The sequence below is a fragment of the Miscanthus floridulus genome, chromosome 3 (genome assembly GCF_019320115.1).
Source record: "Miscanthus floridulus cultivar M001 chromosome 3, ASM1932011v1, whole genome shotgun sequence".
NCBI lineage: Eukaryota > Viridiplantae > Streptophyta > Magnoliopsida > Poales > Poaceae > Miscanthus > Miscanthus floridulus.
Window position 1 is genome coordinate 41,862,815 of NC_089582.1, and position 16,687 is coordinate 41,879,501.

General features: G+C 38.4%; 1 protein-coding gene and 3 long non-coding RNA genes across 4 annotated transcripts; 1 reads left to right on the top strand and 3 right to left on the bottom strand.

The window, feature by feature from the left end:
* Positions 1-4,778: 4,778 nt before the first annotated feature.
* LOC136545537 (uncharacterized) lies at positions 4,779-6,356 on the bottom strand. The gene is made up of 3 exons (XR_010781080.1): positions 6,121-6,356; positions 5,945-6,020; positions 4,779-5,044 (listed from the first exon to the last, which is right to left on the bottom strand). It is a non-coding gene; the product is annotated as an uncharacterized lncRNA (long non-coding RNA).
* Positions 6,357-6,378: 22 nt separating this feature from the next.
* On the bottom strand, positions 6,379-8,509 carry LOC136545538 (uncharacterized). The gene is made up of 3 exons (XR_010781081.1): positions 7,919-8,509; positions 7,731-7,831; positions 6,379-7,137 (listed from the first exon to the last, which is right to left on the bottom strand). It is a non-coding gene; the product is annotated as an uncharacterized lncRNA (long non-coding RNA).
* A 2,212-nt stretch (positions 8,510-10,721) lies between these two features.
* On the top strand, positions 10,722-13,617 carry LOC136545539 (uncharacterized). The gene is made up of 7 exons (XR_010781082.1): positions 10,722-11,061; positions 11,461-11,549; positions 12,116-12,297; positions 12,524-12,692; positions 12,960-13,021; positions 13,146-13,391; positions 13,478-13,617. It is a non-coding gene; the product is annotated as an uncharacterized lncRNA (long non-coding RNA).
* Positions 13,618-15,620: 2,003 nt separating this feature from the next.
* Positions 15,621-16,251, bottom strand: LOC136545540 (uncharacterized protein At5g01610-like). Its single transcript, XM_066537543.1, has 2 exons — positions 16,120-16,251; positions 15,621-15,920 (listed from the first exon to the last, which is right to left on the bottom strand). The coding sequence occupies exons 1-2, from the start codon at positions 16,249-16,251 to the stop codon at positions 15,621-15,623; spliced, it is 432 nt and encodes a 143-aa protein (XP_066393640.1).
* Between the last annotated feature and the right edge of the window lie 436 nt (positions 16,252-16,687).

A 16,687-nucleotide genomic window follows, 5' to 3' on the forward strand; every position in this document is an offset into this window, starting at 1 on the left:
TTATACGTACTATACTATTCCAGTTTTTATTAAAAATAACAAAATATATATCAATGAAGCTTTTGCATCTTGTAAGGAAAGCTTGAGGGTCATCGGGCAGTACATCCAGTAGGGGTGTTGTCAGGAATAAGCAAACTAAATAAAATTTAAAATTTATTAACTTGCATTATTATTATTCTCTTGTCCCTCAAGGACTGAACTGAAGCTACCTCAAGAGTCAAGACGCATAGCCACATATTGTTGAGGCTCCAAATTGAATAACTCCATACAATGTGTCCATGAGCTAAGTCCTAAAAAGGTCAATTACAACAGACCCAATAAGGATGAAAGTATTTTTTATAACAAATACTAGTACTGAGTCTATTGGAATAATTTTTTTCTTGGAAACGCCAGTAACCTCCTAACCAAGGAGTGTGACGAGTAACAAATTGCATGTTGCTGCTTCTGTCCTACAAAAGAAACAACAAGAATGATAATGAAGCCGTAAGGGATAATGAAGTCGTAAGGGATAACAAATGCAATAGTTTCAAACTTCCATTATGTTAAGCAATCATATACTACAAGAGGCACTAATACAATGGTCTTCTAGAGTCTAGACTTACTCCTAGATAAAAGTGACAAAACAATGGTAACACAAAGAAAAAAATTACAAGTGGCTTCACACATGTTTTGTTAGTTGCCACAATTATTCTTGTTGTCTTAATTCAGTTTAGAAGATCAACATTTTCTCCTAATAATATGCACACAACCAATTCTTATTGGACTTAGTTTCTAGAACATCCTGCAAAAGGAGAGCAACAGATCACCTTTTGTAGGATCTCTGGTACGCCTAGAGAGGGGGTGAATAGGCCTATAAAAATTCAACTCAAACCGAAGTCAAATTCACCGCGGCACAGCCGCTCTGTGAGCGTGGCACTGTCACACCTGCAGGAGAGATTAGTTCACAGCTCAAAATTTACCCAACGAAATTTAGATCGGGTAGATTTCTTAGCTTCCTGCAAGGTAGTAGATCACAGATCGACAGCTAAAAGTGGTGGGAACACCACACACAAGTAGATCGCCCTCAAACTCTAGAAATCACCTCAACAACAACAAGAACACAAGTGTAGCAACATAAGCACAAGATGACACAAGGATTTATCCCGTGGTTCAGCTCGCCACCAAAGATTGCCTAAGTCCACGTTGTTGAGGTATACCACTAAGGCTTTAGGGCTTTGTAACCCTACCTTGTTCTTAAGTCAAGAGAGTGAACTCTTGAGATGAGGGGTGATTTTACTTGCTGCAAGAGGTGGTTATAAACCTCCCGGGGCTGCCACACAAGTTGGCAAGCTCCACGGGCGATGCTCTACCCGGCTAAGAGTCAAGCTCCAAGAGTAACAAACACAACCGTCGGCTAAGACGTGAACCAAGTGCTCTTTAGAGTTTGAGAATCAATGGAGCTGCTCGCTAATAGAGTTTTGGATCCTTATCCATCAAGGATTGATAGGGAAATCAATGGATTTGCTTGGAGGCTTGAGGTCAACAATGAAGTGAGAGAGAGAGAGAGCTCCTGCTCTGTTTTGGACGTGCTGAAGTGAGGAAGAAGAGAGCAGATTAGTTACCGTTGGGAAGAAAGGAGAAATGTATATATACCCCCAGCCCCCAACAGTCACTTTAAATCGCAGATAGCCGTTGACAAGAAAAGGAAAAGGTATATATACCCCAGCCCTCAATGGACACCACACCCAAGGGGTCAGGTGAGACGAAGCCCGCGACCTTGGGGTCGGGCGAGCCGGATCCCGTGACCCTGGGGTCAAGCAAGGCGGATCCCACGACTTAGGGGTCGGGCGAAACCCACAATTAGGGCTTGATTACACTTTCACCTTTGAAGTGGGTCTGTCGCACAATGTAGGCTTTAGCTATGGAGGTATTCGCCAAGCATGGGTGGTCGTGTTTTAAAAGAATTAGTGCTTAGATAGGCCTCGCTTGCTTGGTTTCGCTTTTTTGTGACCTTTTTAAATTATAACCGATGTTTGAAGCTGCAATATGCAAACCTTTTTCAGAGACCAAAATAAAAATTCCTTTTTCTAAAAAAACATGTGACTCAAAGTATTGAAGTAAACACACTAGTAATATAGTGGTTGCTTCCCTTGCACTAATACTGGTTTCCCAACCAAGACTAGGGATCCAAGGGCATCGTCCTTTAGTACAGGTTGCCTGAACCTAAAAGGTCTGTGATGCTAAAAAAATAATTGGCACCATCATCCCATCCTCGTAACCCATGGGGCTCGAACCCATCTCATGCATTGCCTCACATGTAGCTTCATACCCCACTTACACAACACATGTGAATTTGGATGTGATGCTTTCCTTCTAAACTAACCGGGGATGACCCTTTAGTCCGGGTTGGTGTTACCAACATGGATTAAAGGGTCCTTTAGTCCGGGTTGGTATTACCAACCGGGACTAAAAAGTCCACGTTAGTCCCGGTTGGTATTACCAAACAGGACTAATGCCTTAAGACTCTTTAGTCCAGGTTGGTAACACCAACCGGAACTAATGTAGACCCTTTAGTCCGGGTTGGTGTTAGCAACTGGGACTAACGGTCCTCCGACCCCCATGTAACTTGGATCTAGGACTAATGCTCACATTAGTCCCAGACCTAACTCTTGCCGGGACTAATGTGTTGAATCGAAGGTGTGTTTCTATACTAGTGCTGTTGTAGTACAAACCGGGATTCTAATCCCGATCTTTGCACTAAAAAGGGCCTCTCATTGTATTCCTTGTATGACCTAGTTGGTATGGCTAAGGGCGTGCTTAGTTAGCTCCAATCCGAGAGGACTTAGAGGGAAGGGATAAAAGATTAACTGAACAAGCCCTAAGAGAGACAATATCCCACATAGGATTTGCGGCCTTTAGGACTCACTCTGTGGTTGAAGTTTTCTTCTTAACTCCATGCCTCAACGGCGGTCAGTTCAGAGGTTGAGTTTTTTTTTTTTACTAACAAAAGCAATTTGTATGAGAGCAAGCTAGTTAGAATCGTTTATTTTGGGAGTGACTACACAACTTTCGGTTGATTTTGTTTCATTGAATCAACCAGATTTTAAACCAACCAAAGACCGACACGTCGGAACTCAAATGGATTTAATTAAAATCTGGAAGATATGAAACAATACAACGACCAGAAATTAATCAGCCAAGCACAGTAGAACAAAAACGATTGAAAAAACTAAAACCGCCAATAACCAGACCTCAAACAATGAGTGGACCACACCCTGCTGCAACCGACCTCCACCAGATCTCATCCATTCACGTGAGAGAAAGGAAAGAGGCACCTCCCATAAGAGAAAAAATAAAAATGAAAATGAATAAAACTTTAATCAATAGACTAGAATAAGACTACAAAACTGAAATTAAAGGAAACTTTAACTGCATATAACAGGCCATACTTTAGAAGATAAAAAAAAAGAAAAACTAAAATTTTAATCAATAGACTAAGACTACAAAACGGAAATTAAAGGAAACTCAAACTGCATATAACACACCATACTTTAGAAGCTAAAAAAACTAAAAAACTGAGACTAGTGCTCATAGACTAAAACTGAAGAAGAAAAAAAATACTAAAGCTGAATCCACAGAGACTAACAAAACTTTCAGAAACATTGAATCAAGCAAAACTGCTAAACGAAAAAATAGCCAAAGTGAAACATGACTAGTGCTCAAAGACTGAAACTGAAAAAAAAAATACTAAAACTGAATCCACACAAACCAAAACAAATTCTACATATATTACTACTACTGAAATTAGATTGAGAGAAACTTATACTGAATATATATTGAGCTATTTTTAAGAAACTTATAATGAGGATTGAGAGAAAATACAACAACTTAAAATGAATATATAATTAAGATGACATAATCACTACTACAAAACAAAGATATTGTAGCGCTTTCTTGTAACACATTCATCAATGTGTTCCAGTGAAATTTCATAGTAACACAAAATAGTGTGTTACAGACTTCGGTTGTAACACAAAGCACTTTTTTTATAAAAATGTGTTACTGGCAATAATTATAGTAACACAAAATTAATGTTACAAGCAAAATGTTACAAAAGTGTACTATGTTGTAACACATAAATGGAACATATAAAATGTGTTACAAATATATGCCCTGTAGCAACACAAAATAATGTTACAGTCCAAATATTACAAAGAAATATACACATGTGGACCTTCCTATTCATAGGCGACACCGGCATCGCATCTAGGTGTTGTCATGGCTATTAGGCAATCATGTCATGGTCATCACATGAGAACCAAGTAGCAATGAGTAAGCGATTAAAAAGGTTAATTCGATGCCAGAGCCTGTTGTCAATTTATTAGGCCGAGCTCAAGACACTCTAGATGCCAGATCATAAGAACAAGTACAACGGGGAAGGAAAAATGAAAATGAAAAACAAAAACAAAAACAAAAAGGTGAAAATAAATGGGAGTAATATTGATATTTTTATGTTGTTGCACTGAACCTACCTACCACTGTATAGGTTGATCAAGATTTTCATCTTTTTGGTTCACATAAATACCTAGTGAAATTTACAACACATTGTCATGTAATATTGTTTTCTATGCTCAAAACCTGAGCAGCAAACGTTTTTGTGGTTTTGAGTCTAAGAAAAAGCTATGCAAAAATAGTCAAGTATGGCCACCACAAAAAGTTAAATCAAATAAGTAATCACCCAGAAAAAATTAGTCTCAATGTTATAAATGCATAGAAAGGCCACAAAAGAATGCATTTCAGTCTGGGCTTTAAATGATATTTGAGGCAATATGAAACAAGTGCCATCACAAATGAAATAGAAAAATCGAAAACTAGCCTTCAACATGTTTTGTGGTAATATTCAGAATACCATGAACCATCGTCTAGGACATTTACATATAGAATGTGAATTCTTGAAGGGTTCGACAATAAAAGAAAAATGTATGCTCTCCAACTTCACGACCATGCATCCATCATACTTTAGGCTTGAACAAGGTGATTAGGGATGCCACATAACATTAGTAACCTGCAATTCCAGAAAAAGGAATTGTCTAAGAATGTTTCAATACATTAATTGGAAAAACAATAATAAAACTTCTAAAATTAAGACAAATTCAATATATGTCATGCCTGACTGATTATGAATACTATGTTAATATAGATGCAGTTGTTGACCAAAAGTGAACTAGAGTCACAACATGAGCAAATTGCCTCCAATGTCTCTCTTGTCCAGTCATATGCCCACTCAAAATTAGAAAAAAGAAACATGGTTAACCGTGAGATCACCTACAATTGTTGGTTTCTTTATACATTTTCATTATCACATCATACAGGTATAACATATATTGTTACAATCATACCATTGACCACCCCAATAAAGTTCAAAGATATAAATTGTCATTATAGTAAAAATTCAATAAATTCAATAAATATGAGAAGAACTTGTACAACCTCTTAATAGCACTTAAGTCCATTAATTCACTAAAAAGCAAGAAATACTATCACTGCATCAGTTATGTGGTACTTCAATATCTGAGACAGAATGTTGGAAATACATAAAAGCTATGAATTACATAAAGTGGACTCAAACAGTTTGTTTCATCTCAACTATGAGGAAACAATTTAATATTCTAATAACTACAAATGGATATGAGATACTTCGACAATTCCTACTTGAAACTTAACTAATTGGGCAATGATTATATTTTCTCTAGGTCTGTTGAAATCGAAGTTCATCAAATTTGCCTTAATAATTCACAAGAGAACAACAAAGAACGATGAACAGCACATCCCCATCCAGATAGTCATAGTTACAATAGCTAGCGGTATTACAGGAACTACATAGATGAGCTCTAACTTTTACGAATGATATAAGAAAATACAAGTTTTCATCTTGTAGATGTTGGATAGTGTTCATCAAATTTACCTTATTATTTCACGAGACACCTATAAAGAACGGGCTACCAGCAAGGTAATTCCTCTTTTCAAAATTGTTTGACTACCTGATAATCCATATGCCGAACACTCATTAGTTCATGCCCAAATATGATAAACTGGTAATCCATATGTAATCTGGTAAAAAAAATTGGAGCTTCCGCTTACTTGTTTGGTAACAGACTAATCATGACAAAAGTGGTTGATGAGGGATTTTGAGTTCCTGCAATTGAAACCAAATATGACTGACCGGTCATGTATCGAACTAAAATAGGAATAAATGACAACAATCCATGCCATTGAAAAGGTATTGGACAAAAATCTAATACACAAAATCATATATCCAAAGGAAATTGCTATCTATATAGGTGAAGAGCACGGTGATTAATCTCAACTAACCTGGAGACGCCCTCTTGCGAATCACGATGGCCAGTAGCTCAACTTAGTAAGGTTGCCTTTTTTCTAATGAACTAGAATCAGATGTGCCAACCTCTGTTTGTAAAGGAGAGGAGTTAGTTACAAGAGACCTAGAGAAACTGTACAGGCAAAGCAAAGAGAAACATCCACAAGACAAATAACTTCGGTTGCTAGTGTACAAATATGGCAAACATAATTCAAAAGGCATGCATATGCAGCTCTTCTACATGTTTGCTAGTGTACAGTTTCACATGGTTGCCATTTAGTTAGACACAATGATGACTAATGCAGTGAAAAAGTTTCATTCTAAATGTTACTGATAACATTATCTGTGGAGATTGAGAAATAGCACCGAGGATATGCAGTTTTGAAATGCACATGGCTGTACTCAGCAATGACAAACCATGGAATTATTTAGGCCTTCAGTTTTGCATTTGTTATAGATTAAATCAGGAAATTAAGTAATTTAGAGACAGATAGCATACACTCCATGCTTATGGTGCTCAAATCAGAAAAAAATTACAGCATCCCATCATCAAAATGAATGGCTGCATGCATGCTTCTCGCAAATGTTATCTCAAGTCAAGCATAAAGGGTGATAGTTGCAGATTAATCTGAAGGCCTAATGCTAAAAGGAGAAAGAGGAAAAAGTAACAACAAAACTCTATGGTCTGGAGGTGTAAAGTTGAAAGATGCTAAACAGGAACTGCGAATAGGGAGCAGACTATATCTCATATGGCTTCCAGTGATTGTACTCCATCTTCCATCCTGCAATTCAGAATAAGAGTTCAAACAAATGGCTTCCAGTTATAGACTTATAGTACTCCATGTTCCATGCTTAAGGAAGCAGACCTTGTTTCAAGGTTCAGACAAATGAATTTGATAAAAGTTTAAACTACTCAGCCATAGTAACCTGCAATAGGTCTTACAGGAATGAACTTAACTACTTAAGCATATGCCATAAAGAAAAGCATAGCCTTAGTGTATGAAGGTCAATCAGAAGAATATAATGGCTCCTATCTTCCTCAGACAATTAGTAAGAAAATAATATACCCCAAAATTACCATCACATAACCTAAGTTATAACACTATAATCGCTATTTTACTCCTATATAGTCACCACCGATGCACCTAATATAGGATTCTCCTAATAGAATATGTGCATTGAACATGCATAGTTCTTTTATAACCAAGCTACAGGCCGAAGTAGGAAAAAATGACTAACAAATTTCCCTCACTGTCTGCAACAAGTGTGTAAATAGTACTAGATCTCATATTGAAATTTTGGTAACACAAATTAACCTAGCTAACCATAACAATTAAGATGTTCACTGGCAATTTGTAACTCATTAAAAGAGTACCCAAATTCATAATGTTCCACGAGGACCATTGTCAGTGGGGGTGGGACGGTGGGTGCGGCAGCCACCCTGCAGGCCAGACTACTATGAGCTTCGTCCAAGTTCTACACAACCACAGAATTAGTGCTGGCCATCAGCATGTCAGAGTTAGAAATTAGAATAGACAGAGCAGCCGCGGAGAGAATCCCGACCTCATTGTTGGAGTTGACAACGGCGCCGACTTTGAGGTTCCACGGGTGGCCTCGCCAGAGGTAGATCTTCGTCAGGGAACCGCGACGCGCCACGGCGCCTGCCCCCCGCGGCTGCGTCGTCGCCGGTGAGCGGCTCGGAGAACGAGAGGAAGGACGAGGCCGGGTCTCGGGTCCGGCGGCGGCGGCAGTCAGCTGGGGAAGCTAGCAGAGCTACTGGGGGACGACGGCGGCGCCGCGGCGGCCGGCCGGGAACCTAGTGGCGGAGCATCTGGGGACGGCGGCGGAGCGGCGGCCGGCTGGGGACCTGGTAGGCAGAGCTACGGTGGATTTGGCGGCCGGCTCGAGGAGAAGCGATCGCACGATGGATTAGGGGCGGCGTGGGATGCATGTTTTTCTTTTTCTTTTGATCAAGGCGTGGGATGCATTTGGTTACCTGTTGCCGCGCGGTGGGTGGATATATGGAAGGAAACAATTAATTTTGGCGCTAATTTTTATTCACGCGCGCGCGGGACGGAAATTTCTGGGGGCGAACTCGTGCGGTCGTGCCGAGGCGCCGAGCAATAAAAAGATCGACATGACCTTTTGACCTTGGCGTCGTGCGGGCTGCCGTGGACTCCCTCCGCGTGCCCAGCCAGGCAAACTTATATATTTATATTTTATTGATAAAGCATTTTTAAGATTGGATCTCTGAATCTCGTTCTTTTGTCCCTAAATTTTTGTCGCGCACGATTTACGTGATAATAACTTTGACTTAATTTATAGAAAATACGTGTAATATTTCTATCTCCAAATAAATTTATTAAAAAACTAGATTTAAATATCTATCCAATGATATTAATTATGTATCATAAATATTAATATTTTTTAATATATATTTAATCAAAGTTGTTTCTCGGAAAGCGAAAACGTAGACATTCACGAATTGAGGGAGTACATATCTAATAATATATTATCAAAAAGTGAAAAAAAAAATTCTTCCTTTGTCATCTGGACCATTATCACTCACTTTAACATTCCTGTTTTCACGATCATCTCTCACCCTCACCCTCACCCATCTTCTTTGTATAGCTAGGTTCATCATCTCTCAATTACTTTGGGTACATATGAAATCGAATTTAGATAGCGCTATACTCGAATATAAAAACAAATATTATCATACTCCCTTTGTCCCAAATTATAAGTCATTTCAGCTTTTTGGAGAGTCAAAACATCTCAGTTTGACTAAAATTATAAATAGAATTACAAAGATTTTATAACATCAAATAGGTATTCTATGAAAATATAATTAATGAAGAATCTAATAATACTTATTTGGTATCATAAATATTATTATTTTATTATATAAATCTAGTCAAACATGAGATGCTTTGACTCTCCAAGAAAGTTGGAATAACTTATAATTTAGGGATGGAGAGAGTATATAAATACAAAACAAATAGTTGAAATTCAAATTTGCATTCAGATATCTACTTGATTTCAATAAAACAACAAGTATCTATTTGCTTTATGAATTGTTTTATTAGAACAAAGTTAATATACAAATAATAGTTGAAACTTTTTTTAAAGTTATCTTTACAACTATGACTATTTTTATTAATTTCAATATTACTAATGATGTCTAGTCATATATTTTATTTATTTTTAATGTAGTTAACAAACCTCAATTTTAATATGGTCAATTATACTAGTTTTAATTAACTAATCAACATTAATATAATTTTCAATAACTGACATTTAACTTTAAAGTTGTATCTATCATTAATTCATATTGAATTATTAGTTGTCATTTTTAAAGAATTTAAAAGTTTATCTACATGACTATTGTTATTCGAATGCGAATGTGAGGAGGGCATTTGCCTAGAAACCGTTGGACCATTGACTCCATAAAGTCCCCGCCTCTATTAATTCAAAGGCATGCCTCCTAAAATCTTTCTTTGGTAGTTGCCAATCGTGTCATAGTCTGGCCACATGAGCTCGTGCGCATCAAGAGCATATGGGTCGCTTTCTACCATTCTTAAACTCACAATAGATGCACACATAACAACTCATTTAAATTGAGTCAATCCACTATCAATTTCCTTACGAGATTCATTCTATATTGCACTAGCATTTATTATGGGCCTTGATATTTATTTGATTTAAGGTTGGATCAAATTCAATTAATTCCAAAAAAAAGCTAGTTCATTATCATTGGCACGAGCACAATGCAATAATTATAAGTCCCGATGTAACGTATGGACATGCTTGTTAGTATAAATTAAATGCTATAAAATACATACATCATAGTGGATTGAATCAAAATAATTCCATAGTATATATTAGTTTCCATAAAGTTGTCAAAAATTAAATAAATTTGACTTAGGACAAATTAAAAAAACTTGTTCATGAAAAGGATTAAATATATATGTGACAACACTTTACAATCTCATAACTCGAGGGGGTAGAATAAGTGGCTTATAAATTTCAAAAAGGGAAGACGTGCTATTATATGGAATGTGAAATATCAATATGACCAAACCCATGCTTACATTTTTTCGGACTATGTTTTTTTTTTGCGAGACAGACTATGTTTTAGTTACTTGGATATAGTGTGATTTAACTAAAATTTTCTCTGTGCATAACGTTTTTGTTTTTGTCTCCCTCCTAAAAAATACTGATTCTTTTTCGCGCTAAAAAAGAATGTCTCTTTTGCCGCAAACTTTTCATTTTTCACCAGAAATTTCGGATCTATCTGGCCTCCACCTCCATGGTTCCACCCGCCTCTCTGCTCTCCAGAGCACAGCGATCTGATTCGAAAACAAAAAGAGGCAGCATCCCTGAGGACGGTTCTTATAGCCGCCGTCATTGTTGCCATTCATATACTGCCTCCTGCAGCGGCCGTCCCTTTCGCCCTTCCTTGCGTCTCCTGCCGGCGCGGCGGCACCGTCACTGTCGTCATTGGTTGGCATCTCCTGCGGCGGCCGTCCCTGCTCTCCATCCTGTTCTCGTTCGTCAGTGCCTAGCTGCAGTTAGCTTCAATTCCCACGATCTCAGTCACCGTCGTAAGTTGCTGCAGGACACAAGGTATATCGGTGCACAAGTCTCTCATCCAGGTCTTGAGTAGGCCGGGATCAGGCATGGAAGGGGGCCGTGATTTCAATTAGGTAAATAAACAAGTGAATTTGCTTCTCTGGTAGTGCCTGTTTAACTCGTGCTTGCTTCTGGGGTATTGGTTAGATCCCATTGTGAAATGTCAACTGATGCTACTCTCGGAGGTTTGCAGCTCGTTACCTGTTTATGTTTTAGTGGATCCATATCACCTTGTACGGCACACAGCAAGTCTCACCCTCCCACAGTCTGAAAATAGTGGATTCATATCACCACGGTTATTAATTTTTGAAATCACATTATTGTAAAGCCTTCCGTTGGTGTCCGTTTATCCTTATGAAAATTCAGAAGATCTTATTTTTCATAAGTATACATCACTTATTCTTCGAAATGTACTGTTTGCATATCCTTCCTTTTCAGTTCATCTTAATGACCAATTTCTTCTAATGTTTCAGGACACTATACGAGGAAGACTACTATAATTTTTGTTGTTCCAAATAGGAAATGAATACAATTTGATGTTGTGAGCTCTCGTGTGGATCAGGTATCTATTTTCAAATACATCGGGTCTAGTCATCTAGAGTTAATGAAAACATAAATAATTTATGGGAAATTGATTAAATTTCTACTGTCATGTTGTGTGCATGCAGCACTTGTTTCTGCAAATATCAGTTACATGAAAAATCCCTTGTTACAAGGATTTCAAAACAGAAACCGGTTCCAGTTCCTTGGCCTACACTACAGGTAGCCATTCCTAATAGGGGCATGCTTGCTGGTAGTGTATAAATTAGAACTAGAGTTTATAAATGTCTAATATTGATCAAGAAGTCAAGACTGGGCTAAACCAAATGGTATTTTTTCCAGACATAACAAAACTGACGAAACCTATCTGGCTTACTATATCTTTTTTTCCAGCTATTTGGCTATATCCATTGGCATAAATCTGTTAGCGAATCGGCTTGATTTGGTATTCTTGCCACTGTAGTCTCATCTATTGTAATTGTTGAGGACCTTCTGGCTGTCAGGCTATCAAGGAAATGGGCTGCTCTATTTCTCTAGTTTTCTCATTTTTCATTGCTCATCATTGGTCTTGCTCATCCATGTTTACAGCTTCAGATCCGTGTCCTCTGTTGCCTCCATGTTCATGTGGGATTATCCATTTAGCTTGATTCAATTATTCGTGGTTTATGGATATCTACCTAGGAGATGGGCTTCCACTAATTTGGTTCCTGCTCTCGATCCGTGAGATCAGCCTCTGCTAATTGGATGCCTCTCAATTTTTTTATATGACCGTAAGGCTTCCTGTAATGCCTTTTTGTTTACTTAACTAATGGTTTTCTTATTATTTGTTTTCTAAATATTTTAGAATCATACATAATATCATCTCACTCTATATAATCTTCATTACAAAATTGTATTGTTCTTTCATGTGGTTAAACAGATTACAATTGTAATATATGTTCAGCTGATATGGACCTCCTCCTCATACATTTGAATGGATGCTTTCCATCTACTCAGGCAGTATAAGTGCTTACCTCGGTGGTGCATACAAGCGAGCAACATTCTCCACCCTGGCCACTGTGGACAATCAGGCCTGGCATGTTCCTGCATACAAGCCTGCAAGGCCAAGGCACCTTTTTTTTAGCGCCCTGGCAAGAAATTGCTCTACTAGGCCAAGGTGCTTCAGGTATCACACATATTCCTCCTACTTTGATTTGTTTGTTTGATATGTGCTCTGCACCTAGACATCCATGTATTTTGCTTCTCTAAAATGTAAATGTGGCAACCTAAGTTCCCAACTGCCCATGAGGACGAAGGAAAGATCAGCTACTGTTTGAATAAACTGAATTACTTCAAAGTGAAATTTCAGTATGTCATTTGCTTACTATAAATAGCTCGTGGATTAAAGAGTATTTCATTCATGTATCTGATCTTATTGATGTGTTTCATGCAGTTAGGTGTTTTTGAAGTGCTAAAGTAAATATGGAAGATTTGAATCAACAAGTTGGGAAATTAGTACATGACCTCCTCCTCATATATTATGCCATTATTTAAGCTCTAGGATCTTACCTTTTTTTAATGATCATGATGTACAACTAAGGGTTGTTGCTCACTAAGAGATTATGTCAAATTAATGTAGGTTGGGTCCATGGTGCCACTAATGGCTTCAAAATATCCTTATAAGGCTAATGTGGCCTATGCAACTCTCTTGAGCACTGATCTAGAAGCCATTGTTGGTGGAGTTAAGACAGCAAGTCAATTCTACAAAGTGCGTATCAATCATCCTATAGCTAAAGATGAGCCATTAGAGAGGCCCATGCTTGGGTGCAACAATATTGGTGATGCTCAAGCCAAACGAGTCTCAATTGCTTGGCCTTCGATGTTTGTATGTTCAAACTAGCTTTCTTAACTTTACATCAATGTACATATGTGGCCTAATTTGTAATCTTACAACTTATATTTTCTTTGCAGGTTGAAATGATTAATGGTTGAATTCCTACATCGATGTGTACGAAGAATGGAAGAAGCAGCAATGGACTTTATGAATCCTAGCTAGTTCTTGATTTTTTCTTTCTAGTATGGACTATGGGTGTTTGCTCTCTAGAGCCATATCGTTATGTACATATACTATGATTTAATCTAAACAAGCACTATGTTTGAAATAATCCTACTGATATGTGGATCTTGCTATTATTATTGAAATTTGTGCTTTATGTGATTTTGCAATGTGTCATGTATGTGTGATTATATAATAATCCGTGTGCCAAATGTATAAGCGAAATAAATATTTGTTTTATAATCTAAATATGTTACAATAGATATAAACTAGTGTTACAAACCATGTGTTTCTTTGTTCCATAATGTGTTTTACCATAACGTAGAAGTGTTACTAGAACTAAAAAAAGTGTTACAACAGACAATCACTTTAGCACTAGGCCAATGTTCCGATAGATAAATAAATGTGTTACAAACTATGCATTCTACCATAATATGAAGTGTTACTAGAGCAAAAAAAAGTGTTACAACAAAAATTATTATAACACTAGACAAATGTTCCAATAGACAAATAAATGTGTTACAATAGACTAGTCTATAGTAACATGGCCAATTGGAACGCAAAACAAAATGTGTTACTAAGAGGGCTAGTAACATTTGTTTCAACCTATAGTAACATAAGTTGGTGTTACTATATCCCTGCATTGTAGTAGTGAATGAAACAAAGTGAACTAGAACTTAAAAACTTAACTAAAAAAAGACTATAATTAATTAAAATCTGAACTAATAATTGTACTGAACCTGAAACTAAGTCTAGATACTCTGAAACCTGAACACTAATTGAAAACTAAAAATTGAACTCAAAGTGATAAATAAATTGAAACTAGTTGTTTGCGAGTTAGACGGTGCAGTAGAAGCCGCACACTGAAAACAACAAAAGACGGAGGAGGTCAGTTGCAACTGGTCACCAAATAGACGGAGTCAGAGACCAGTGCTCATTTAGTGAAACATGGAAAAAGAGGGTACAAACTGACTAAGGTCCCGTTCGGTTGGCTGAAATTTGGCTGAAAAATACTGTTCCGGCTGGTTTGTTGTGAGAAAAAACACTGTTTAGCTGGTTTGGTGAATAGTAACTTGAGAGGCGAAGCAGCCGGCTGGCTGGTCTGAACCAGACCAGCGAACGGCACGTAAAAGTCATTGACAAAGGAAAGGGTAATTCTATATTTCCATCAATGACTAACCTGACGAGTCCGCCTCCGGAACCGAACAAGAATGAACACGAATTAAGATAAGCAGTTGCGCCGCCCAAACACAAGCACAGAGCAAAGATCCAGACCTACCTGTGGAAACCGAGCAGCTCCGCTGAGCGAACCAAAAGTAACTCTGCTGCCCAACCATGATGTCCAGAAACTCTGCACGCGAAGACCAGACTGCAAGTCTCCAACGCCTCTCAGCCCCTCTCAGCTATTGTTTAGTTCGCGAAATTTGGAATTTGGGATTATTGTAGCACATTCGTTTTTATTTGGTAAATAGTGTCCAAACATTGACTAATTAGGCTTAAAACATTCGTCTCACAATTTTCCACCAAACTGTGCAATTAGTTTTTCTTTTCATCTACATTTAATGCTCCATGCACAGACCACAAACATTCGATGTGACAGGTACTATAGCAACTTTTTAGACTTTGGAGTCCAACTAAACAAGGCGTCAATATTCTTCCCCCTCAAAAAAAAAAGATTCTCTAGATTCAAAATACGAGATATACTGAATAAAATAAAAAAGAAAAGAAAAATAGAAACACAGCCCAACAAGATAACTGAAACGGCCCATCGAGAAAGAGCCACGGAAGATAGCACACATCTCAACAAAATCACAACCGTACAAATCTGATTGATTAAGAAACAAAAAAACAACCAGTAGATGAATAGAAATCCCGATTTTGTTTTCATGAAATGGCATTCTTCTTAGGCTATATTTGGTTTTCAGGAATTGAAAAGTAATCTAATAATAAAATAGGAAGCACTTTCTAGATAATGGTTTAATTTATCGGACAGGACACCCTTAGGGGCATTTATATTTCAAGCTAACCAATTTGGTGATTGCATTGCTTGAGATTATATTACTGTCCGAGTGCAAATGCAGTGGCCTCGAAGGTGTCAGACAGGCCAGTGCCGGTCTTGAAGGTGACTTTCTCTGGCGATGCCTCGGGAACATATACCTCGACGACGCTGAGCCAGAGCATCAGTTCCTTGGTCTTGACGCCAATGATGTTCCTCAGCTTGCCCTTCTCGACGAACGCCGTGACCTCGGCGGCAAATGCCACCGTCTGCTTGATCTTATTGAACGTGTGGTCCACCTTCTTCTTCCCCTGCACCAGCCACATGAACCCTGTCTCTCGGTTGTACCCGAACTCCTGGATGTCCTCCAGGGGCGGATCTAGAACGGGGCTACGCTCCGGGCTAAGCTGCTGATTCACGTTCAAAATAATCTGATCTTATTTTCTAGGCCTTCTTTTATCTAATTAAGATCATAATTTTTTAGGCTAAACACCACATATGTTAAAGGGGTTATATGGACTCGCCCCGAGCTGCAGTCCGGGCCCTAGATCCGCCCCTGATGTCCTCCATTGGAAGCAGGCCCTTGGGCAGGCCGAGCTCCTCCAGCAGCTCAATGGACTTCTTCCTGCACGCGGCGTCTCCGGTGACGACCTCTGCACCTGCACGGTGGCTCTCGATGGCCTGGGAGGCCATGGTTTACAAATGGAGCTGTGAGTCTGAGTAGCGGCAAGAAAGAGACTGTAGTTGTAACTGTAGCCGGTTGCTCTTGAGAGTGATGAAGTGTTTGTGTGATGGGAGATGGAGCAACATCACATACATAGGCAGGCAGCTTGTACAGACTGAGAAGCAGTGCAAGACAACGTACATGCAGTTTTGTTTGACTTCGTTGGCAAAGGACGTTGAACTTGACGAGGACCATTCTTGGCGTGCTTTCAGGTCCGGCGTGCTGAACTACAAACTTAACCGTTTCTCTACGTATCTTGGTACAATGAATTGGTACGCCGTTCGTTTTCTCTCAATAAATTATTAGTATTTTATTCAACCATTATAAGTTTTTATTTAAATCTAGCCTTGTGTTGGTTTAACAGAAAACAGGGTCCAAATCACTACTCTAAAATGTCAATCAGTG